Source organism: Oncorhynchus gorbuscha, linkage group LG15 (assembly GCF_021184085.1).
Source record: "Oncorhynchus gorbuscha isolate QuinsamMale2020 ecotype Even-year linkage group LG15, OgorEven_v1.0, whole genome shotgun sequence".
In the NCBI taxonomy this organism is placed as follows: domain Eukaryota; kingdom Metazoa; phylum Chordata; class Actinopteri; order Salmoniformes; family Salmonidae; genus Oncorhynchus; species Oncorhynchus gorbuscha.
This window is the reverse complement of record NC_060187.1, coordinates 77,529,102-77,553,371: the sequence shown is the minus strand read 5'-3', so window position 1 is coordinate 77,553,371 and position 24,270 is coordinate 77,529,102. Positions and strand designations below refer to the sequence as shown.

Below are 24,270 nucleotides of genomic sequence, written 5' to 3'. Positions count from 1 at the left end.
GAGGAGACAAACGAAAACATATTCTTAAATTACATTACTCCTCTTTCAAAATATAGTTCAAATCAAATCAAATTGTATTAGTCGCGTGCGCCGAATACAACCTTACAGTGAAATGCTTACTTACGAGCCCATAACCAACAATGCAGTTTAAAAAATAATACAGATAAGAATAAGAGATAAAAGTAATACGTAATTAAAGAGCAGCAGTAAAATAACAATAGTGAGACTATATACAGGGGGGTACCGATACAGACTCAATGTGCGGGGGCACCGGTTAGTTGAGGTAGTATGCACATGTAGGTAGAGTTATTAAAGTGACTACGCATAGATAACAACAGAGAGTAGCAGTGGTGTAAAGAGGGGGAGGGGTAGCAGAGAGAACAGTCGGTAGCAGAGAGCAGAGAGAACAGTCTATGACTGGAGTGGCTGAATTCTTTGGCAAATTTTAGGGCATTCCTCTGACACCATCTGGTATAGAGGTCCCGGATGGCAGGAAGCTTGGCCCCAGTAATATACTGGGAAGTTCGCACTACCCTCTGTAGTGCCTTGCGGTCGGAGGCTGAGCAGTTGCCATACCAGGTAGTGATGCAACCAGTCAGGATGCTCTCGATGGTGCAGCTGTAGAACCTTTTGAGGATCTGAGGACCCATGACAAATCTTTTCAGTCTCCTGAGGGTGAATAGGTTTGTAGGTTTAGCTTATTGATGAGCTTTGAGGGCACTTTGGTGTTGAACGCTGAGCTGTAGTCAATGAATAGCATTCTCACATAGGTGTACCTTTTGTCCAGGTGGGAACGGGCAGTGTGGAGTGCAATAGAGATTGCATCATCTGTGGATCTGTTGGGGCGGTATGCAAATTGGAGCGGGTCTAGGGTTTCTGGGATGATCATGTGAGCCATGACCAGCATGTCAAAGCACTTAAATGGCTACAGAGGTGAGTGATACGGGTTGGTAGTCATTTAGGCAGGTTACCTTAGTGTTCTTGGGAACAGGCACTATGGTGATTTGCTTAAAACATGTTGGTATTACAAACACAGATAGGGAGAGGTTGAAAATGTCAGTGAAGACACTTGCCAGTTGGTCAGCGCATGCTCGCAGTACACGTCCTGGTAATCCATCTGGCCCTGCGGCCTTGTGAATGTTGACCTTTTTAAAGGTCTTACTCACATCGGCTGTGATCGCACAAGTCTTCCAAAACAGCTGGTGCTCTCGTGCATGTTTCAGTGTTATTTGCCTCGAAGCGAGCATAGAAGTACTTTAGCTCGTCTGGTAGGCTCGTGGCACTGGGCAGCTCTCGGCTGTGCTTCCCTTTGTAGTCTGTAATGGTTTGCAGGCCCTGCCACATCCGACGAGCTTCAGAGCCGGTGTAGTACAACTTGATCATAGTCCTGTATTGATGCTTTGCCTGTTTGATGGTTCGTCAGAGGGCATAGTGGGATTTCGTATAAGCTTCCCGGTTAGAGTCCCGCTCCTTGAAAGCGGCAGCTCTAGCCTTTAGCTCAGTTCGGATGCTGCCTATAATCCATGGCTTCTGGTTGGAGTATGTACGTACAATCACTGTGGGGACAACATCATCGATACACTTATTGATGAAGCCAAAGACAGATGTGGTGTACTCCTCAATGCCATCGGAGAAATCCCAGAACATATTCCAGTCTGTGCTAGCAAAACAGTCATGTAGCTTAGCATCTGCTTCATCTGACCACTTTTTATTGATCTAGTCACTGGTGCTTCCTGCTTTAATTTTTGCTTGTAAGCAGGAATCAGGAGAATAGAATTATGGTCAGATTTGCCAAATGGAGGGCAAGGGAGAGTTTTGTATGTGGCACTGTGTGTGGAGTAAAGGTGTTCCAGAGTTATTTTTCCTCTGGTTGCACATTTAACATGCTGATAGAAATTTGGTGAAAACGGATTTAAGTTTCCCTGCATTAAAGTCCCCGGCTACGAGGAGCGCCGCCTCTGGGTGAGTGTTTTCTTGTTTACTTATGGCGGAATACAGCTCATTCAATGCTGTCTTAGTGCCAGCCTCTGACTGTGGTGGTATGTAAACAGCTGCGAAGAATACAGATGAAAACACTCTCGGTAGGTAGTGTGGTCTACAGCTTATCATGAGATGCTCTACCTCAGACGATACTCTACCTCTACCTGAAATGAGCAATTGCTCGAGACTTTCTTAGATATCGTGCACCAGCTCATGATTTCAGTGAATCATGAGTGACTCAATCATTTGTAACATTTTTTTCTTCAAAACAAACTAAAAATAATTTGGTGCATTTTCCCCATATTCCATCCAGTTCGCTTTATTTTTATAATATATTACACTGGATCTTTCTAGAATAAGTTCCTCCATTTCTTTTTGTTTTTCCTTATTCTGTGCCTCTATGGTACAGTTTTTATTGCTATCTATCTGTACTGTAAGTCCTTCAATTTCCTTTGTTAATTAATATGTACTCTTTTGACCTAAATTGCTTTTGTTTTATCGATGAGTACTAAATTGCATGGCCTCTAAAGGCACATTTAAAAGTGTCCCATACAATAAGGGCATTTGATGTACCTATGTTATGTTGAAAAAAGTAAGTTATAAATTCTTCTGTCCTAGTTAATCATCCAGTAGGCTTTGATTAAATTTCCCGATATCCTCGCCCATGTGGAAATTCTGTAAGAGTAATATATATACCAATTATGTGATAGTCCGACCGCATTCTGTCCCCTAATGTGTTTATATTAATTTATGGTCAATTACCATGAGACCGGCAGACCTTTGCATGACAATAACAGTCTGACAAAATGTAATGGCCACCACAGCCCTAATTGATCCTGCATATTACAGTGGCATATTGCTGGTTGTGCATGTTACCTGTAGCTCTTGAACCCAGGAGCAGTGCCAGTAAGACATGTTGCACCATTTGACAAAGAACTGCCTCTCTGGTCGGCCGGCCAATGGGACAGGGTCTGGGGCCTCGGCTGGGAGGTCCAGGGGGCGGGGCACAGGTGTAGGGGGCGGAGGTTCACCCCACTTCCAGGTCAGAACCTTCTGGACTTTACCCTTCATGCCCGGGCACTAAGGGAAATTCAGGAACAATCAGATATACATTCACAAAGAAATATCTTGTGTAAAAAATACCTACTTTGTCAATCATGTCAACACTACATATTGCATTTCTATCTGCAATCTTTCGTCATTATACATTTTAAAAACAACGCCAGCGTATACGAGGAGAGATCGGAAATGAGAGTGAAATGGCAGCTGTATAGCTGACTCAACTCAAATCAAGAATTCCATATGAAGCCACCAACACAAGTATAATAGAACATGTTCCCCTTAATAATAATGTACATCCAACACCCATAAGTTCAGATTCATTCTCTCTCTCTCTCACAGACGTACACAGGGTGGCAGGGCTCACCATGCAGCGTGGGCAGATCCATTCCCCGTTGGGTATCTCGGGGAGGGGGGGGTTGAGACAGTGGATGTGGTAGGAGGAGGTACAAGTGTCACAGCACAGCAGCTCTCCTCCATCCTTACACACCCTGCAGAACTCTATGTGATGGTCATCCTCCTCCTCTACCCATCCCTCATCCCTCCCCACCTCCTCGTCCTCCCCCTCTCCCTCAGACAGCTCCTCTCTGGCCTCCCACTGGATCCCCTCTTTCTCCTGCAGGGAGGGAGGAACGACAAGAGAGTGGGAGGAGAGAGCATGAGGGGGAGGGGGGACAAGAATGCGGGAGGGGTGCGGCGGAGGGGGTAGTGAGAGTGCAGGAAGGGGAGTGAGGAGGGAGAGGGAAGAAAGGTGTTGAGAGGAAATGAGAAGAGAGGGGAGTGGAATGATGGAGGGGAAGCGAGAGTGGGTGAAAGGGGGCAGAACCAGAGAGGGGAGGTGAGAGTAGGGGAGGAAGGGGGGGGGGTGATGAAGGACAAAGGGAAGGAGAGTGAAAGATAGGAGGAGTGAAAGAGAGAAGGACCAGGATAGAAAAAGGTCAATATCAGAAATAGGATATCACACCAATCTCCAGTCATTAAAGAGAAAATACATACAGTGTATACAAGCAATATGGTGTAAACTCTACCTAACCATGGGTTGGACTATGGGCCAACTTCAGACTGGGTACATTGTGTACTTACACAGTGGGGGCAGCTCCACTTGCCCTCAGGGGCCTTCTCCATGTCGGGGTCCAGACAGACCATGTGGTAGGCCCTGGGACAGGTGTCACACAGGATGATCTCCCCTCCCTGCTGGCACACCTCACAGTAGTCCTGGTGGTCTGTCTCATAGCCGTCACCCTCCTCCTCAACTGGGATGGGAAGAGAAGGAGTTAGGGAGGGGGAAGAGTTAGGAGGGAGGGGTGGTACATGATGATGGTCCTGTCAAAAACATTTAATATTATCAAAGGATTGGCTGAGAGCCAGGTCCTTGGTTCCTCTAATCCTCTGATTCCTCTAATCACATGATCATCAACAACACAATTAGTTGAATCAAGTGCGTTAGTGCTGGAATGGAAGAAAAGCCTGAACCCCCTATAGCTCTCCTGATCTAAGGTATGTGACTGACCACTAGTCTACATGCTATAGCCCCAGGCTATAGCATGTAGACACCTCCATTGCATGGAATGAAAGGTCAAGAGATGACAGTTGGGTTTCCATGCCAACCTTTCTTCTTCTTCTTGGCGGTCTTGGCCTTCTTCTTGGAGCGGCTGCTGTGGCTGTTGGAGCCGTCCGACACTTCAAAGGTCCCGTCGTCAAAGTCACTTTCCACGTCAAGCTCATCCTCCTCACTCTGACAACAACACAGGGAGAGAAACAGAGACAAAGATACAATGATAGAATTATGGGACAGAAGTATGGCAAGGCTTACTGCATACCAGTTGATTCTCAGGCAAGTTAGTTTTCTTACCGAGGATCTCTTCCTCTTGCTGCTGAAGCCTCCCAGTTTGATCTTGAGCGGAGCCACCTTCTTGGCTTTGGGCTTGGGGACGGGCTTAGGGTTGGGTTTGGACCTCCTGCGAGCATTGGGGCCTGCAGAGGGAGATGGAGTTCAATTATTCCCTTATTCTACAACGAATCCCCAACAATAACATTATACATGCTCCCTCCATCAGCATTCCTTTAACTTGTTCCTCACCTTTGCCCTCTTTGGTCTTGGCCTTGCGGAGTGGGGGTGCGGGTACAGCTACAGGTACGGAAGCGGGTGTAGCTGGAGGGGAGTCTTTAGCAGCACTACCCCCCACCCCTGTATCCCCTCCTGCCTCTGTCCCTGCCACCACCATGCTTTCCACGGCCGCAGCCACGTTGGCAGCTGCCAGGGCTGCGTTGGCACTGGCACAGCCCTACAGAGGGTTAGACAAGGCAGGATGGTAATCAAGACCTTTGCTATAAAGAACATTCAATCATTGTCAAAATACATTTGTAAGGTATTGTAATAGCAATGTAATGTCATGTTATAGCAATGTAATGTGATGTTATAGCAATGTAATGTGATGTTATAGCAATGTAATGTGATGTTATAGCAATGTAATGTCATGTAATAGCAATGTAATGTCATGTAATAGCAATGTAATGTCATGTTATAGCAATGTAATGTGATGTTATAGCAATGTAATGTCATGTAATAGCAATGTAATGTCATGTAATAGCAATGTAATGTGATGTTATAGCAATGTAATGTGATGTTATAGCAATGTAATGTGATGTTATAGCAATGTAATGTCATGTAATAGCAATGTAATGTCATGTTATAGCAATGCCTTGTATTGGGTTGTGTTACCTTCAGAGGGTTATTGGTGCTGAACTCCCTCCACTTGGCCATCATCAGAGTCATCATCCTGGACACAGCGATCTTGGGGTTCTTGGCTGCGATGAGGGGTCTGGGGAAGTGAGGGCAAAGGAGAGGCAGAGGTTACGTTTGGGGCACTCTATGGGAGAAAGTGGATGTTTGCGGTTTTCATGGATACAGTATTTTCAACATAACTTCCATTTGCTCTGAAAAACAGATGTGGGGACTCCTTTCAAGTGTCTTTTTACGCCTGCTATGTTAGTTTCAGTTCGGGGTAGAAGTAGGGGCAGTTTCAGACTGGTCGTAAGCTAGCTCAGTCACACACAGATATGAAGTAACTTTCTCCCCCAATCCACAAAAGCTGAGCTATCCAGGTGAAGTGGTACTGAAACCTGCTACAGTGGAAACAGAAGGAGAAAGTAGAAAACATGAGACGTGAGAGAGGTGTGTTAACCTGACAAACTGGCTGAAGGCCTTGTAGTTGGTGATGGTGGTGTAGTCCTTCTGAGTGAAGACATGGTCGATGTCTTTCATGCCCCAGTCCTCCAGCAGCTGAGTCGAGCTCTTGGGCTCCTGGAGAGGGGGCGGAGTTAGGTATCATTACATTCAGGGTCACTGAGCCAACAGGGTCATTAAGTGCATTGCAGGGGCTGCTTCAAATCCAAACAGAGAACAGCTCCAACGTCTCCCTTGTTCACCCCACCTGCACCACCCACATCCTCGTAGCCTTCATCCTCACCTGGCTATCTTCATCATCATCCTCCTCATCATCCTCATCTTTCTCTAGTTCTGGTTCTTTGCGTTTACTCTTGGAGCTGGATGAGCCTCCTCCTCCTTTCTCCTTCTCTCCACTCGTCCCTCCTCCCTTCTTCTTGTCTTTGGAGGAGCTGGAGCGCTTCTTCTTCTTCCCCCTCGGGGCGTAATCACTTCCCTCGCTTTCTGACCTGGCCCTACCTCCTCCTCCCTCTTCTTCCTCCCTCGCTGCTTGCTCTACTGCTATGAAGGGTTCTGGTGAGCTGACTGGCACCTCCTGAGAGGAAACAAAATGAGTCAACATAGAAGCAAATATGAAGAAGACAAAAATCTCACAAATGATGAAAATCTATACTAAGGCCAGGGCAAAAAGGTCAAAGGCTAGGGGTCATCCGTATTGTTATTATTATTCCTCAAAATGCATTCTTCCCTCCCAACTTCCTTGGAGAAATGCCTGATATCAGTGACTAGGATACTTCATGTAAGGAAGGATGATGCCCATCCTACCTCTCTGACAGGTCTTGGTCTCTTGCTGATCCTGCTCTCACGGCTCTTCTTGGCTTTCTTCTTCTTCTTTGACTTGGTGGGGACCTCGACGTCAGACACAGCCTCTTCTGGTTCCTCCTCATCTGCCGATGGAAAGGGCACAGGAATTGATTGAATATAATGCATACTTGATTGAGACAATATTATATATATATATATATATATATTATATATATATTAATTTAAAACAATATTCATAGAATACCGAGGGATTTGTATAAAATTCTAAAACTGTCAACTCCAGACAAGCTTTATTGACAGTGTTTTGGATACATTTTGATATAAAGATATGCACTGCACGCCAGCTGCCAGTTCAGCACCAAACAGAGGCATGACTCGTGTGACTGCCTGCAAATGGTCGTGGACGTAACTTCTAACAACAACACGCATGCATTGACAGTGCAAATATTTACGCACTCTCTATTGGTAACTAGCTAGCGTGCTATCAAGTTTGCCAGCTAGTGTAGAAGAAACACATTCGGCAAGGTAGCAAACTGGGCTGCCTAATGTAAAGTGTCACTACTAGCACCAGACTAGCAAATCAGCTAGCTAACTAGCTAACGTAACGTTAACTAACGTTACCAACCTGCAAGCTTGAAAAAAATAGATCGCTGACGATGTCTTACCATGTGCAAGTGCCGTAGGTTCCAAGTCTTCCCTCTCGTCCTCGCTTCCCGACATATTTCAATAATAATGAATTTAAATTTAAAGCGAGCTAATCCCTCCACCGAACCCTGTCCGATCTTGTGAGGGAGGAGGGCAAATGACGTGTGGGTGGTGGAGAATGGAACGGGGGTGTCCTGGGGAGGGAGGGTCGCTGTAAGAAGAAAAAAAACATTTGCTTGAATTAGCAATCCTATTGGTATTTCTCGAATAATAATAAGTATTTATTACAGTGACAGGTCACGGTGTGACATGTTAACTATCTTTTTACATCGAAAAACATTTGTTTTCAATTGGCATGCCTCTGTCCACACCGCACAGGAAGCTGTAGCAATGGACACCCGTCAATCATCGTGTATTGAATAGAAAGGTGCATTATAGTACTCTCTGCAATACTGCCCCACTCGCGATACAAACTCAATTTAGGCAAACTTACAGTTACAGTCAGGGTTCAAGTGAAACCCCTAAGACTTTTGAGAAACTTACTGTAGTCCCTGTTAGATATGGGTTTCCTTCGTGTAATAATTGTCTCTCAGCAATGGTATTAGTCTTTAATATAAATTCATGAGCAACAATATCCAGTAAAATATGTCGTTAATGACCCCGTAAAACACGTTTCACACTCCGTCCCCCTTCTCTCCCCCAGCCTCAGTGGCTAGCAGAGCTTAGCTAACATCCTCACAAACACACAAAGGGGGCAGACATCCCAGAATAATCCCCCCTCCCTGTAACACTCACACAACTCTGCATAGTTACCTCGCAACGGACAGACCATAATACTCAGCCTTCACGCACCTCCCCCCTCTACACACACGCACTCATACACATACTCTTCTACTGCACACACACCCTTCCCCTTCAGTCCCAGCCCCTTAGCAACCCCGTTGTCATGGAGACACTCCTCCTCCCGCCCTCTCTCTGGCAGACCATAATAATCCAGCCACCAACATCCCATAATAAACACAACTCCTAAAAAGACAGGAGAAAAAATACCAGTCACATGGTCTCCAGGGAAACTCTAGGCCACTGGTGACAGACCATAATATTCACAGACTGTCCTCCTGGCATGTCTACCACTGCACCCAGAAGACCTATGGAAGCCCACACGTAGGCTAGGCTACCACTGTGCGTACTTACAGACTGCACTCACAGTATAGGACTGCTTTATAACACTTGCATGGGAATAACTCTAGGCCAACTGTACTGAAGTACATGGTACACATGGCATAGTCTTAAATACACACCACAACACAATAGGTTTGCCACACACATGTGATTGTTCGGGACCCACAGGGATACCAGAAACATGTACTGCTTGTGTCAATGATGGACTGCTGTGTCACATGTTAGGCATCTGTCTCTGGACTCAACAGAACAACTTATGGGATGGCACAGTACAGTTGGGGTCTATTGTCCCCATAGCCCTCACAGCATGCAGTGCTGTGGACAGGGTAGAGAAAACTAGAATGTGAAACAGGGTCAACATTGCATTGACAGCCACAGAGAATTCAGCCATATAGAAGAGCATCTAAAGCAATGGTTCCCAACCAGGGGTACTAGGACTCCTGAGGGTACCTGGCCTATCCACAGGGGGTGCTCATCAGCCCAAGAGCTTGACTCAGCTGTTGGGGGACTCGGACATGAAAGACATCGACCATGTCTTCACTCAGAAGATTCCTCAGACCATAGGCCTACTGGAAAAATGCACATGATGGGGTACTCCGGGCAGAGCAAAATACAGCTAGTGGTACAGTAACTGAAACAGGTTGGATACCACAGATCTAAAGTATACACAGATGCATTCAGACTTGAATTGTGCAACAGATGGTCAGTAGATTGCATTGACCAGGGATGTTAATGTTTTGATGACGTGTTTACAAACACACTACCTGACAGCATCAGCATGTTTCTTTTGTATTTTATTCAACCTTTATTTAACTAGGCAAGTCAGTTAAGAACAAATTCTTATTTACAATGACGGCCTCCCCCGGCCAAACGCTAACCCGCTGGCTACGCTGGGCCAATTGTGTGCAGCCCTATGGGACTCCCAATCACCGGTTGTAATACAGCCTGGAATCTAACCAGGTTCTGTAGTGATGCCTCTAGCACTGAGATGCAGTGCCTTAGACTGCTGCGCCACTCAGGAGCCCTGTAGACAGAAACATTTAAAACACCTTGTGACAACTGCAGATGTATAAAAAAAAATGCTTTCTCAATTAGATTTGATCGATTGATTGATTTATACCCTAATGTGTTAGGACTGAATCAGTGATAAGAATCAAGTCATCTGGGATATGTGTGATGGAATCATTGTGTTTACATGGATGGACTGTGGACTGTCATGCATCACTCTGAATGGTCGGACTCTGTCCTTATGGGGTGGCATTTTCTAGATGACAGACAATATAATGGTATCATGTTGTAGTGTGTGTGTGTGTGTGTGGGTGAATTTCTTACCTCCCTCTCTCACCATCCTCGTCAGGTCTCTGCAAGTACATTTTTCCTGGCCCAGGGTTCCTGAAACCAAACACGGTTCATTTTGTGACTTTGTTACTGTATCGCTGATATTGATTTATCAGTAGTACATTATCAGTATATCAACCAGGCTTTTGCACCACTGTAAAGTTTATATCCTGCTTTTTCTTCCAGAGGAAATAAGTAGACAAAGAAAATACAATTGTTGCTATTTACACTTGTATATTTTGGTTCTACCTTTCATGTTTTATTCCCCTGATAATAACAGGTGAAAATGCTTTGGAAATCAGTTCCTAAAAGCTACTGAGCCAAACCCACAGAATAAACTCACTCTCTCACCTTCTTTCTCTCCTGTGCTCTGTCACTATGGAGATTGAGGAGGGGTGGGGGGGACCCTGTATCAACCAATCACAATTTGGTTAGTGGGGGGGTAAACCTTCCTCTGTCCTTCCCCCTCCATATTCCCCACCCCTTCTGAATCACAGCGCACAACATCCCATAATACTATGTCTCTGTAATAGGAGCCTGCTGACCATAAAAGGGAACATGTAAATAGTCTAGTGTGCCTTCTAGTCTGTCTTCTTTCCTTGATCTGCATTGATGTGCAAGAAATGGACAGGTGAGAGAAACTCCTTAGTATGCACCTACAGTACATTGCTTTCACCCATCCTGTGTTTTCAGGTCAGTGCAGAGATTAGGAGAGGAGACCTTTATAGACTATTGAGATGCACCTATGTATAGTAGGCCTCTGAGCCAACCCCTGGAGATGAAGGTTGGGGAGCGATTGGGGGCAAAGGAGGCGGTCTGAAGTCAGACATGTAGACAGACAAGTGATGACAGCTGGGATAATGAAGGAACACACTGCTAGACAGGGGGGGGGTTAGACACACCCACGGCACACGCGCAACACACACACACACACACACACACACACACACACACACACACACACACACACACACATGGCACACACACACATAAGCATACAGACAAAAAATGTCCAGGTAAGACGGACAGACGGACGGACGGACGGACGGACTGACTGACTGACTGACGGACGGACGGACGGACGGACGGACGGACGGACGGACGGACGGACGGACGGACGGACGGACGGACGGACGGACAGACAGACAGACAGACAGACAGACAGACAGACAGACAGACAGACAGACAGACAGACAGACAGGCAAACAGACAGGCAAACAGACAGGCAAACAGACAGGCAAACAGACAGGCAAACAGACAGGCAAACAGACAGGCAAACAGACAGGCCGGCAGACAGAAAGATCCTTAAAAACGTAGAACAAACACCTGTCCAGTAGATATGTCTTCTGCTGCTATACTAAATAGCCTGGGATCCTACTCCCTCTACAGGTCAAGTGCACTGACTGTGCCCTGGAAGCAAGAGGCCCTACACCAGAATGATCTCTGCCTGGGTGGGATTTAATTAGGTATGTTTCTACTGGGGTAATGGTCATTTGAAATTCACATTGTTTTTATTGTTGAGCTGTAAAGTGTATGTCTTCCAGGTATGACTGTTATTGTTCAAAAGGAGTTGCCACACCAAACCTGGAGGGAACGCAATGTCTCTCTACACCTGTCTGCCAGTGTGTCCAGCCCAGGTGTAGTGAGCCGTTACTCTCTCTGCCTTTCTGACTGCACACCTCATAACATTTCCCCTCGCCTTGACCCCAAGCCCCAATGTCTGCGATTGGATGTTCTGTTACCCCCCCAAAACCACACACCCCACCTTCCATTTCATAACACCTGAATAGCACCCTACACACACACACACACACACACATTCCACTCTTATCCCCCTCTTATACCCGCACAACCCACACACTCTCCCCTAGCTTCCCTCTCTCAGGCCTCTGCCTGTCAACCTCTCTATCCCATAATACTCACAATACCCCTCCCTTTCTTTCACAGCCACCGCCACCCCACCCCACCCACACACCCACCGCCTAACAACGCATCTATCCCATAATATTCAGACATCTGCTGCTCACCCCCCCACCCCTCTAACACATCCATCCCATAATATTCACAGCTCCCTTCACCACCGCCCATGCACAGAAACACGTTATGAGCGCAAGCACACTTTCTTATGGTAGTATATTCAGCAGTACTAATTTACTATTCAGCCCCTGTCCTTACAATGGAAATGGGTAGCTTCAGAAGAAACCTCTCTCTCCGGTGGGTGTGCCTTTACAGTAAATGGTAGCGTCTAAGTCAGATATGACTGCTTTGTTCATACTCAGGCTGAGAAAACAGCTAGCATTTCCCTGGGGGGGGAGGGAGAGAGGGAGAGAGAGGAGAGAGAGAGGGAGAGAGAGAGAGAGAGAGAGAGAGAGAGAGAGAGAGAGAGAGAGAGAGAGAGAGAGAGAGAGAGAGAGAGAGAGAGAGAGAGAGAGAGAGAGAGAGAGAGAGAGAGAGAGAGAGAGAGAGAGAGAGAGAGAGAGAGAGAGAGAGAGAGAGAGAGAGAGAGAGAGAGAGAGAGAGAGAGAGAGAGAGAGAGAGAGAGAGAGAGAGAGAGAGAGAGAGAGAGAGAGAGAGAGAGAGAGAGAGAGAGAGAGAGAGAGAGAGAGAGAGAGAGAGAGAGAGAGAGAGAGAGAGAGAGAGAGAGAGAGAGAGAGAGAGAGAGAGAGAGAGAGAGAGAGAGAGAGAGAGAGAGAGAGAGAGAGAGAGAGAGAGAGAGAGAGAGAGAGAGAGAGAGAGAGAGAGAGAGAGAGAGAGAGAGAGAGAGAGAGAGAGAGAGAGAGAGAGAGAGAGAGAGAGAGAGAGACAGAGAGAGAGAGAGAGAGAGAGAGAGGAGAGAGAGAGAGAGAGAGAGAGTGAGAGACAGAGAGAGAGAGAGAGAGAGAGAAAGACAGAAACAAAGACAGAGACAGAGACACAAGGAGAAAGAGTTACCACCAGAAAGGGTTGAAAAAAGGAGGGATCACATTTCCATCCCATAATAATCTAAGAGAAGGCTTTACGATAGAGTTCATGGTTACCAGGGGGATTGAGGTCAGCTGGCCATCCAGTAATAATCAGCACACTATGAGATAACAATACAGTACAGATATCTGGATGGAGTGGCAGCACAGCCCTACCTGTTATACAAGCTACATCATAATGCTATAGGGCTGAATTTATATAGAACTTTTTCAATGCTCAAAGCACTGGAAATCACACCAATATCCACCACCAATGTGTACTCGTTCCCCATCAGTTGTATTTCTTTGTAGAATGAAAGTATCCAAGATAAAGTTTTTCATACACAGAATTATTTCAAAGATATTGAATTTGGCCACAGTTGCCCCTTTGAGGTGCGCTGTGCATAACACCTCTGACTACACCACCCACCTGCATGTTAGGAAACCTCTAAGAAGTTACACAAACTACTAAATAGGCACAGGTGTTGAGGTAGCTAGTTCACACCTGCAATGTGACTATAGACAATCAGAGTGTGAGGCCATCTATGATGATAAAAAGGGCTCCAACGGGAGGAAAGACAGATCAAAAAGAGGGGATGTTATTTATGAGAGAGGGGTGAAGGGACGGAGGGATGAGCACAACGGAGGCGCCGGACGTGACAGTGGCGAGCCCATCGCCATGGCATTGCTGGGGGATACAGCGGAAGACGTCACTGAGAGAAATGGACAGACACAAAGGAGGAATACGACATGGAGTAGAGTTTAAAAAAGGAGGGAGGGGGGAAACAGAGAGAGGGACTGTTCAAACGGCGAGAGAGGGAGAGGTTTGAGGAGGTGGGAGGGGAGAAGTTGAGCCAACCCAGAATTAGGTTATTTATTTGTTTGTTTGGAGAGGACCTCGTGTCATTGGGTTCAGGTAGACTATGGTATGCCATGCCATCATTATAGGTCGTAGGGCAGGGGTCAGATGGGCAACAAGGGCCTCATACAACTCTTTCAACGAGTTAACCAAACACTGTTCAGTACTATTAGATTAATTAGATAGGTGTATAAGTGATGGGCATATGCTACCAATCCCATCCCTGGACAGCCAAAGTGTGCAGGTTTTTGTTACTACCTAGCACTAAAACAACAAAATCAACTACTGGAGATCTAACACGGAATACACCCCAGCAGCAGGGGTATCCCTGCGCACGCACACACAGAGTGCTGTAAAGGACCATAAGGGAGCACCAACCCCTCTCCCTGAACTCTAATATCAGAGTTTCCCTCTATTCTACATCCCTGAATGTTCCTTTCGACCCCCTTTCCCTTTACCCCTTAACCTCAGTTTAACACCCCAGTAGTTTCTCTTCATCTCTCACTCCCTCCCTCCCCTCCACTTTCGTGATTTATTTGCCTCAGTTCCAATATTTGTCGCCAGTGTGCTTTCTTCCCCTTGTCTAAATGTCACCCCTTCTTCTAAGACGATATAGAGAGGCAGAGAAAGACCGAAGGAGAGGGTAAGTACGGGGGAGATAGAGGAGGGGTGTGGGGAACTCGTAAAAAGAGCAACAAAGTTTGGGAAGATTAAACATTAGGTAAGACACTTTCTCACATACATATATACACAAAAACGCTTAGTGTCGCAATTCCTGGACGAGGGGTGGGTGTAGTCATGTCTATATCAAATCAAATTTTATTTGTCACATGCGCCGAATACAGCAGGTGTATTACAGTGAAATGCTTACTTACAAGCCCTTAACCAATGCAGTTTGAAGAAAATACCCCCCAAAAAGAAAGAGATAAGAATAACAAATAATTAAAGAGCAGCAGTTAATAACAATAGTGGGGCTATATACAGGGGGTACAGAGTCAATGTGTCAATGTGCGGGGGCACCAGTGTCGAGGTAACTTATTGACATGTAGGTAGAGTTATTAAAGTGGCTATGCATAGATAATAACAGAGAGTAGCAGCAAAGTAAGGGGGGGGGGAGCAATGCAAATAGTCTGGGTAGCCATTTGATTAGCTGTTCAGGGGTCTTATGGCTTGGGGGTAGAAGCTGTTAAGAAGCCTCTTGGACCTAGACTTGGCGCTCCGGTACCGCTTGCCATCCAGTAGCCGAGAGAACAATCTATGAAGTCGCTCTGGATAAGAGCGTCTGCTAAATGACTTAAATGTAAATGTAAATGTATGACTACAGTGGCTGGAGTCTTTGACCATTTTTAGGGCCTTCCTCTGACACCGCCTGGTATAGGTGTCCTGGATGGCAGGAATCTTGGCCACGGTGATGTACTGGGCCATACGCACTACCCTCTGTAGTGCCTTGCGGACGGTGGCTGAGCAGTTGCCATACCAGGCAGTGACGCAACCCAGATTAGGATGCGCTCAATGGTGCAGCTGTAAAATCTTTTTAGTCTCCTGAGGGGGAATAGGTTTTGTCGTGCCCTCTTCACGACTGTCTTTGTTTGCTTGGACCATGTTAGTTTGTTGGTGATGTGGACGCCAAGGAACTTGAAGCTCTCAACCTGTTCCACTACAGCCCTGTCGGGAATGGGGCGTGCTCGGCCCTCCTTTTGCTGTAGTCCACAATCATCTCCTTTGTCTTGATCACGTTGAGGGAGCGGTTGTTGTCCTTGCACCACACGATCAGGTCTCTGACCTCCTCCATATAGGCTGTCTCATCGTTGTCGGTGATCAGGCCTACCACTGTTGTGCCATCAGCAAACTTAATGATGATGTTGGAGTCGTGCCTGGCCGTGCATTCATGAGTGAACAGGGAGCCTGAACTCATGGGACTGAACTCAGGGGACTGAACACGTACCCCTGAGGAGCCCCCGTGTTGAGGATCATCGTGGCGGATGTGTTAATTCCTACGATTACCACCTGGGGGCGGCCCGTCAGGAAGTCCAGTTGCAGAGGGAGGTGTTTAGTCCCAGGATCCTTCATCTTCTGCTGGGTATTTCATACAGGCCACTGTAACCACTGCACGCTTCAGTCAAACACACAATGTGGCATCACTGAGAACCTGTAGCTAGGGCCACTGAATGAACAGACATATCCTGACAGGTGCTTTTAAAGTTGTTGGAAACTAGTGGGTATACACGGACGAACACATGCACGAACGTACGTGCACGCACACACACACGTCCGGGTCACATATTATGTCTTGTGCTTAACATGCACAGTGGAGCCCATGCCATTCATCTGTGTCAATGTTAATGTACTGTAGTGTAACCATTACACAGTGTCCCCTCCCTCTGACTGCCACCCTACATCTCTTCTCTCTCTCTCTCCCTGCCTCCCTCACTCTCTCCCTCCTTTATAACCCATCACTCCCATCTCACCATTCTCACTCTTTCTTTCAGTCTTTTACGGGACTGGACACACATTCGTTTTCTTAACGAGGGGAAGCAACCAAGGGACAAACAGCAGAGAGGAAAAATGCTTTTTTACATATTTACCTATCGAAATCTTAGGGGCTTTTTTGGATGTTGACTTTCCCTCACTTTTGTTCTTTGTGTTATAATATCAGTCTCTTTCTCTCTCTCAAACATTTTCTAGAGAGAGAGAGAGAGAGAAACAGTGAGATAGAGAGAGAGAGAGAGAGAGAGAGAGAGAGAGAGAGAGAGAGAGAGAGAGAGAGAGAGAGAGAGAGAGAGAGAGAGAGAGAGAGAGAGAGAGAGAGAGAGAGAAAGAGATAGAGAGAGAGAGAGAGAGAGAGAGAGAGAGAGAGAGAGAGAGAGAGAGAGATAGAGAGAGAGAGAGAGAGAGATAGAGAGAGAGATAGAGAGAGAGAGAGAGAAGAGAGAGAGAAAGAGAGAGAGAGAGAGACGGGAAACAGACAAAAAAAAGTGTCGTCATTTTTATCAGTCTGCCAAATCATTGTAAAAAGTCATCTTATTTGGTCAAGAACCATACTATTTGGATATGACCTTTTTATTTTCTAATTGAGTTGTTTTTAGACGTGTACCTGGATAACTTTACATGACAATACCTTCCTATAGGCATGTTTCTGCAATCACAGAGGTGGAAATTGTTCATCTATAACATTGATACCGTTCACTGAGAAATTTGATTTGATTTTCAATCTGGTCAGACACATTTCCAAAGAGAAAAACTACTGGACAGTGCTGGACATGAACTGGTAAGAACCCACGTTTATTACTAAGCTGTACTCATCCAGAGAACTTGTTATGTATTATACATAGCATTTTTCAAAGAAAATGAAATAGCACCCTCATCTACAGTCTAGATCACAGACCTGATGGTTGTGAATAAGTTGTAAGACGGAGAGATGAGCTTCTCCGACAAAACACATTACTTAACTAACCAGGTCGACCTTCTCCTATCTGCAGATATGAGGGGATCATCCCCAAGCTCGGAACCAGAAACATAGAACTAACTGACACACTGACGGACAACGAAGCTTAACCGTGGAAACGGGCAGACTGCCGCCCAAGGACACTCACTGACCCACGGAGAAGGACAGACAGACAGTCTGATGCCAACTGTCTCCGCTGTCAATCTCACAGCACAACTCCTCCTGCTGTTGCTATGGGCAACCCACCCGACCATGGCAACCAACTGGCTGTAAGTCTGGCGTTCCGGGAGGGAGAGAAAAAGAGAGTTTGTTTGTCATGCTATAACTTTTAAAAGATGGTGACGTGCCTCTAAATCTCTTTCTGTCGCTCCCCTTTTTCTCTTTGTCTCTCCCTTGCTGACCATTTCTCTCTTGTCCTCTCTCTCCCTCCCTTCACTGTGTCTTCTCTGTCCCTTTGGTCTACTGGTCTTTCTCTTGTCCTCCCTCCCTCCCTTCACTGTGTCTTCTCTGTCCCTTTGGTCTACTGGTCTTTCTCTTGTCCTCCCTCCCTCCCTTCACTGTGTCTTCTCTGTCCCTTTGGTCTACTGGTCTTTCTCTTGTCCTCCCTCCCTTCACTGTGTCTTCTCTGTCCCTTTGGTCTACTGGTCTTTCTCTTGTCCTCCCTTCCTTCACTGTGTCTTCTCTGTCCCTTTGGTCTACTGGTCTTTCTCTTGTCCTCTCTCCCTTCACTGTGTCTTCTCTGTCCCTTTGGTCTACTGGTCTTTCTCTTGTCCTCTCTCCCTTCACTGTGTCTTCTCTGTCCCTTTGGTCTACTGGTCTTTCTCTTGTCCTCTCTCCCTTCACTGTGTCTTCTCTGTCCCTTTGGTCTACTGGTCTTTCTCTTGTCCTCTCTCCCTTCACTGTGTCTTCTCTGTCCCTTTGGTCTACTGGTCTTTCTCTTGTCCTCTCTCCCTTCACTGTGTCTTCTCTGTCCCTTTGGTCTACTGGTCTTTCTCTTGTCCTCTCTCCCTTCACTGTGTCTTCTCTGTCCCTTTGGTCTACTGGTCTTTCTCTTGTCCTCTCTCCCTTCACTGTGTCTTCTCTGTCCCTTTGGTCTACTGGTCTTTCTCTTGTCCTCCCTCCCTTCCTTCACTGTGTCTTCTCTGTCCCTTTGGTCTACTGGTCTTTCTCTTGTCCTCTCTCCCTTCACTGTGTCTTCTCTGTCCCTTTGGTCTACTGGTCTTTCTCTTGTCCTCCCTCCCTTCCTTCACTGTGTCTTCTCTGTCCCTTTGGTCTACTGGTCTTTCTCTTGGCCTCTCTCCCTCCCTCCCTTCACTGTGTCTTCTCTGTCCCTTTGGTCTACTGGTCTTTCTCTTGTCCTCCCTCCCTTCACTGTGTCTTCTCTGTCCCTTTGGTAAACTGGTCTTTCTCTTGTCCTCTCTCTCCCTCCCTTCACTGTGTCTTCTCTGTCCCTTTGGTCTACTGGTCTTTCTCTTGTCCTCTCTCCCTTCACTGTGTCTTCTCTGTCCCTTTGGTCTGCTGGTGTTTCTCTTGTCCTCTCTCCCTTCACTGTGTCTTCTCTGTCCCTTTGGTATACTGGTCTTTATCTTGTCCTCTCTCCATTCACTGTGTCTTCTCTGTCCCTTTGTTCTACTGGTCTTTCTCTTGTCCTCCCTCCCTTCACGGTGTCTTCTCTGTCCCTTTGGTCTACTGGTCTTTCTCTTGTCCTCCCTCTCTTCCTTCACTGTGTCTTCTCTGTCCCTTTGGTCTACTGGTCTTTCTCTTGTCCTCCCTCCCTTCCTTCACTGTGTCTTCTCTGTCCCTTTGGTCTACTGGTCTTTCTCTTGTCCTCCCTTCCTTCCTTCACTGTGTCTTCTCTGTCCCTTTGGTCTACTGGTCTTTCTCTTGTCCTCCCTTCCTTCCTTCACTGTGTCTTCTCTGTCCCTTTTGTCTGCTGGTCTTTCTCTTGTCCTCTCCCTCCCTCCCTTCACTGTGTCTTCTCTGTCCCTTTGGTCTACTGGTCTTTCTCTTGTCCTCTCTCCCTTCATTGTGTCTTCTCTGTCCCTTTGGTCTGCTGGTCTTTCTCTTGTCCTCTCCCTCCCTCCCTTCACTGTGTCTTCTCTGTCCCTTTGGTCTACTGGTCTTTCTCTTGTCCTGTCTCCCTTCACTGTGTCTTCTCCGTCCCTTTGGTCTGCTGGTCTTTCTCTTGTCCTCTCTCCCTTCACTGTGTCTTCTCTGTCCCTTTGGTCTGCTGGTCTTTCTCTTGTCCTCTCCCTCCCTCCCTTCACGGTGTCTTCTCTGTCCCTTTGGTCTACTGGTCTTTCTCTTGTCCTCTCTCCCTTCACTGTGTCTTCTCTGTCCCTTTGGTCTACTGGTCTTTCTCTTGTCCTCCCTCCCTTCACTGTGTCTTCTCCGTCCTTCTCTTTCTCTTTCTGAAACCCTGTCCCCTGTGTTCACTCCTCTTTCACCCATCATTGGCTCTTTCGCCCATTCTCTGCCTATCCCTCTATCCTTATACTCTATCTCACCCCTTCTCGCCATTTACCCCCTCGCTCTCCCTCAATCCTCATCTCCCCAACTTTCTCTTCCTCTATCTCACCCCTTCTCGCCATTTACCTCCTCGCTCTCCCTCAATCCCCATCTCCCCCGCTTTCTCTTCCTCTATCTCACCATTTACCCCCTCGCTCTCCCTCAATCCCCAACTCCCCCACTTTCTCTTCCTCTATCTCACCATTTACCCCATCGCTCTCCATCTCCCCCACTTTCTCTTCCTCTATCTCACCATTTACCTCCTCGCTCTCCCTCAATCCCCATCTCTCCAACTTTCTCTATCTCACCATTTACCCCCTCGCTCTCCCTCAATCCCCATCTCCCCAACTTTCTCTTCCTCTATCTCACCATTTACCTCCTCGCTCTCCCTCAATCCCCATCTCCCCAACTTGCTCTTCCTCTATCTCCCCCTCTGCCCCTCCCCTGCATCTTCTCCTCTCCCTCTCTTTATCTCTCTCAGCTCCTTGGCGAGGATGCCGCGCTCGCGGCCCGTGTCGGGTGCTGCCCTCTGTGGGCGGCTGAGGGGACTGTCCGTGGGGCAGGTGGGGGTGTGCAGGGCGCGGGGAGAGGTCATGGAGTCTGTGCGCAAGGCAGCCGAGATGGTCATAGAGGAGGTATGAGCCTGGGGCAGAACTGTCATCGGTTGTGTTACAAAAGTAGTAAAGTCTATGGGGAAGAGTTTTTTAAGATCAGGCATTTGTATTTATTATTATAATTATGGATCATCTTCTTCCACTTTATCCAGCATCATTAACATCTCCCTCATCTGTACTCAGTAAAGTATTAAACAATTGCACCAGTTTGACCAAAGTTCACTCTCCTCAGCACCTATGTAAAATGTCCTATCTGCCTGTCTATATGAACCCCGAACCCTTGGTCCCATTGGCTTGGCTGTTGGTCTGATCAGTGCCAGCACCAGTTTCGTAATCGCCGTTGGAACTGCTCCACCACCCCACGTGGAGTCAACGTGTTCGGTAGAGTCATGAGCCAAGGTGAGGACAGCAGGGCCTCTCTAGTTACCACTGGAAATCTGTGGTTGTACCACAGTCATTAACATGCTGGTAACAGAGAAGCCGTTCATTTCACAAGGCTGAAATCAGAAGAACTAAGGACAGGTGTTGACATGGTAAATTAGTCCATTGCTGTCTTGAACTCTTCTAAAAACCAGGCACGCGTGAGGCAGCCTTTGTGCACGCCCTTTCCTCTGCGGCGGTGGCGGTTGCAGTGACACGAGGCTGCAGCCGGGGAGAGCTAGAGCGGTGTGGCTGCGACAGGAAGGTCAGAGGGGTCAGTCCCGAGGGTGAGTCTGCGGTGTGGACCTCTGATCCTCTGTCTACGCTTGTGTCTAGACATCGGTCTATAGGTCTGTCTCTCTTGCTGTCTGTCAGTTAAACTTTGTCTCTATTGTCTTGAAATACATAGCTGTAAAATGTGCAGATGCTATCAACATCTTTCTGTCTGTCCTGCAGGTTTCCAGTGGTCTGGGTGCAGTGATAACCTGTCATATGGTGTGGCCTTCTCCCAGACCTTCGTGGATGAGACGGAGCGTGCCAAGGGGATGTCGGCAGGGCGACCCCTCATGAATGTCCATAACAACGAGGCTGGACGGAAGGTTGGTGGCGGTGTGGCACTCTGATGACATCATCAATCTTCACTTCTATTATATTTTTTCCTCGTTTCCTTTGACTTCCTTATTGTTCTTTTATATTCCTCCATCCCCAGGCTATCCTCCATAACATGCAGGTGGAGTGTAAGTGTCATGGTGTCTCGGGATCCTGTGAGCTGAGGACCTGCTGGAAAGTCATGCCCCCATTTCGGCGCGTCGGCGCCGTGCTGAAGGAACGCTTTGATGGAGCCACAGAGGTACAGCCATATATTTGGGATATCATCTTCATTATTGATTTAATAGGTGACAAACCGTTTGGAAATTAGAGTTTTTTACTGCTTCCAGTCTTTTCAAAATCTCGAACATTCAACAAATACCCCCACTCACCCAGGTGCGTCTGTCTCGTATCGGCTCCAGAACAGCCCTGCTGCCCCGGGACCCCCAGGTCAAACCTCCCGCCGCCAGGGACCTGGTGTACCTCGCTGTCTCGCCAGACTTCTGCCGTCTCGACCCCGACAATGGGATCCCCGGGACAGCCGGCCGACGCTGTAACGGTGAGATACAGTCACATCAGCAGCACTGGGATAAAGCATTTACGTTTTATTAGGTGATCAGGCTGTTTTGTATGTTCACATCCTTATTTCCTTTCCTCTACCTCGTCTACATCCTCCCCTCCCAGGCACCTCCCGGCTGGCCCCAGATGGCTGTGAGCTGGTGTGTTGTGGGCCAGGGTACCGGGCAGGCCGGGCTGAGGTGGTGCAGCGCTGCTCCTGTAAGTTCTCCTGGTGCTGCTCGGTCCGCTGCCAGCAGTGCAAGAACACAGTGATGATCCACACCTGCCGAGAGTGAACCCAGTCTATGCAGAACCCAGAGCACTGAGAAGACACGCAAGAACCTTACACCTGTCCAGACACTCTAGAACACTACCCAGACACAACACTGTCCAGACACTCTAGAACACAACAGTACCCGGACACTCTAGAACACAACACTACCCAGACATTCTGGAACACTGCAAAGACCAGACCAGTGGAGGCTGCTGAGGGGAGGACGGTTCATAATAATGGCTGGACCGAAGTAAATGGAACGGCATGTGTTTGATGTATTTTATACTAGTCCACTAATTCCACTCCAGCCATTATCACGAGCATGTCTTCCCCAATTCAGGTGCCACCAACCTCCTGTGGACCAGACACTCTAGAATCAGGGTTCCCAACCTAGGAGGCGCCAATGTTTCTTTGGGGGTGGGAGACAGGACCTCCCTTGACATAAGGGGTATTTTTTAAATTTATTGTTTACACCTTAAACAACGCATAAATCTGTGATGCTTTAAGCTATAAACAAGTGGTAAAATTCCCAAGGAAGATGCGACTCTGAGAATATCTTTGGTTTGTCTCTATGACATTCAGAATCTGAGTTATGACCTAAAGTCAAGGAGTCAAAGAAATTGCACTTTTCTTGGGAAGTAATCTTATACAATGTGTGACTCTGTCGCTATCAATTGATCTATTCACTTTCTGTAAATGAGAATAGCTATAATTAAATTGAGGTTCATATACATTTTTTTTTAAACATATTTGTTCGCGGAATAACATTTTGGGAAATCGGGTCAAGACTTTATTTTCCTTATCCATTATTATTATAACCATTAAAAGAGCCTACCTAAAATCCTAGGTCCCTGAAATTAAACAAAGTTACATTTTTCAAATGTGAAAAGTGGGACCCTGAGGGAAAAGGTTGTAGAACACTGTTCAGACATTGTTTCGGGGTGGCAGCGAAGCCTAGTGGTTAGAGCATTGGACTAGTAACCAAAAGGTTCCAAGTTCAAATCGCCGAGCTGACAAGGTACAAATCTGTTGTACTGCCCCTGAACAAGGCAGAACTTTGTTCCTAGGCTATCATAAAAAAAAACATTGTTCTTAACTGCCTTTCCTAGTTAAATTTAAACAATTATAGAACACTGATGACATGTTCTACAAAGTTGACCGGACTCTGGCCGTGTCGATAGTATAAGCCAGTGCATTATGAGAGTGAGGACCTACGCATGACAGAAACCTCTGCGTGGGAAGGGTGGAATGACCTCTCCCATTACCTCTAACGCCAGAAAGTAGAGATACTAACAAGCATGGAGAAAGGAACCTCACTGCATAGAGCAATATTAACACCACACTACCATTGAACATACACTCATGATGTACTCTTTCAACCTAAAAGGATGCAGCATTGCAAGTCAGTGTCCTACACTGACTTGTCTAGATCATAATGGCACACAGCCTACAGCGAGCACACACACAATTAACTTCAACTGACAAAGCCGAAATTAACCACTAACAGGGAAATTATTACAGCCCTTTTCTTAAATCGGTTTGATTTCAGTGTAGTAGGTAGTTGCAGTCTTTAGACATTTACTGTATTTATGAGTCTTTTGCCACTATTCTTTTATTTATTTGTACATCAATCATCCTGCGGCCCCTCCTACCCCTCAGATTCCACCAGTAAGGATACCTGTCCCATCCGCCCAGTCCATCTACATCCACGTTGCTTTAGTCCAACGCTGCTGTGAAACAATTGTGATGCATGTTGTGTTCTGCAGTCGACTTGATCAAATAAACTTGTTACGACTACAGTTTCTTCTGTGATGTGTGATGCTGTATACGACACGTGAAACATATATACAAAAATAAGAATTACACACTA

General features: G+C 46.8%; 2 protein-coding genes across 6 annotated transcripts in view; one reads left to right on the top strand and one right to left on the bottom strand.

Moving 5' to 3' along the window:
- Positions 1 to 8,568, bottom strand: part of LOC123998094 (chromodomain-helicase-DNA-binding protein 4-like) — a 63,035-nt gene extending 54,467 nt beyond the window's left edge. For 2 of the 3 annotated variants that reach the window (XM_046302991.1, XM_046302994.1), the window contains exons 1-12: positions 8,219 to 8,427; positions 7,696 to 7,886; positions 7,031 to 7,152; positions 6,510 to 6,800; positions 6,225 to 6,343; positions 5,762 to 5,861; positions 5,120 to 5,324; positions 4,892 to 5,013; positions 4,648 to 4,774; positions 4,123 to 4,292; positions 3,407 to 3,655; positions 2,857 to 3,060 (exon numbers count right to left, since the gene is read on the bottom strand). In XM_046302991.1, the coding sequence (XP_046158947.1) occupies positions 2,857 to 3,060; positions 3,407 to 3,655; positions 4,123 to 4,292; positions 4,648 to 4,774; positions 4,892 to 5,013; positions 5,120 to 5,324; positions 5,762 to 5,861; positions 6,225 to 6,343; positions 6,510 to 6,800; positions 7,031 to 7,152; positions 7,696 to 7,750 (1,764 nt within the window). In that variant the 5' untranslated portion in view covers positions 7,751 to 7,886; positions 8,219 to 8,427. Of the gene's footprint in view, positions 1 to 2,856; positions 3,061 to 3,406; positions 3,656 to 4,122; positions 4,293 to 4,647; positions 4,775 to 4,891; positions 5,014 to 5,119; positions 5,325 to 5,761; positions 5,862 to 6,224; positions 6,344 to 6,509; positions 6,801 to 7,030; positions 7,153 to 7,695; positions 7,887 to 8,218; positions 8,428 to 8,488 lie in introns of those variants that run through there. The other variant, XM_046302993.1, reaches the window with a different exon arrangement.
- A 2,869-nt stretch (positions 8,569 to 11,437) lies between these two features.
- Positions 11,438 to 24,199, top strand: LOC123996348 (protein Wnt-4-like). 3 transcript variants are annotated; one of them, XM_046299720.1, is made up of 11 exons: positions 11,438 to 11,661; positions 11,740 to 11,832; positions 17,214 to 17,261; positions 17,473 to 17,707; positions 20,428 to 20,581; positions 20,875 to 20,959; positions 21,136 to 21,267; positions 21,437 to 21,579; positions 21,690 to 21,830; positions 21,965 to 22,127; positions 22,253 to 24,199. In XM_046299720.1, the coding sequence occupies exons 4-11, from the start codon at positions 17,619 to 17,621 to the stop codon at positions 22,420 to 22,422; spliced, it is 1,077 nt and encodes a 358-aa protein (XP_046155676.1). In that variant the 5' UTR covers positions 11,438 to 11,661; positions 11,740 to 11,832; positions 17,214 to 17,261; positions 17,473 to 17,618; the 3' UTR covers positions 22,423 to 24,199. The 3 variants fall into 3 exon arrangements, with proteins under 3 accessions (XP_046155676.1, XP_046155678.1, XP_046155677.1); XM_046299722.1 differs by having other exon boundaries at positions 21,991 to 22,127; positions 22,253 to 22,388; XM_046299721.1 differs by lacking the exons at positions 11,438 to 11,661; positions 11,740 to 11,832 and having other exon boundaries at positions 16,916 to 17,261.
- The last annotated feature ends 71 nt before the right edge of the window (positions 24,200 to 24,270 follow it).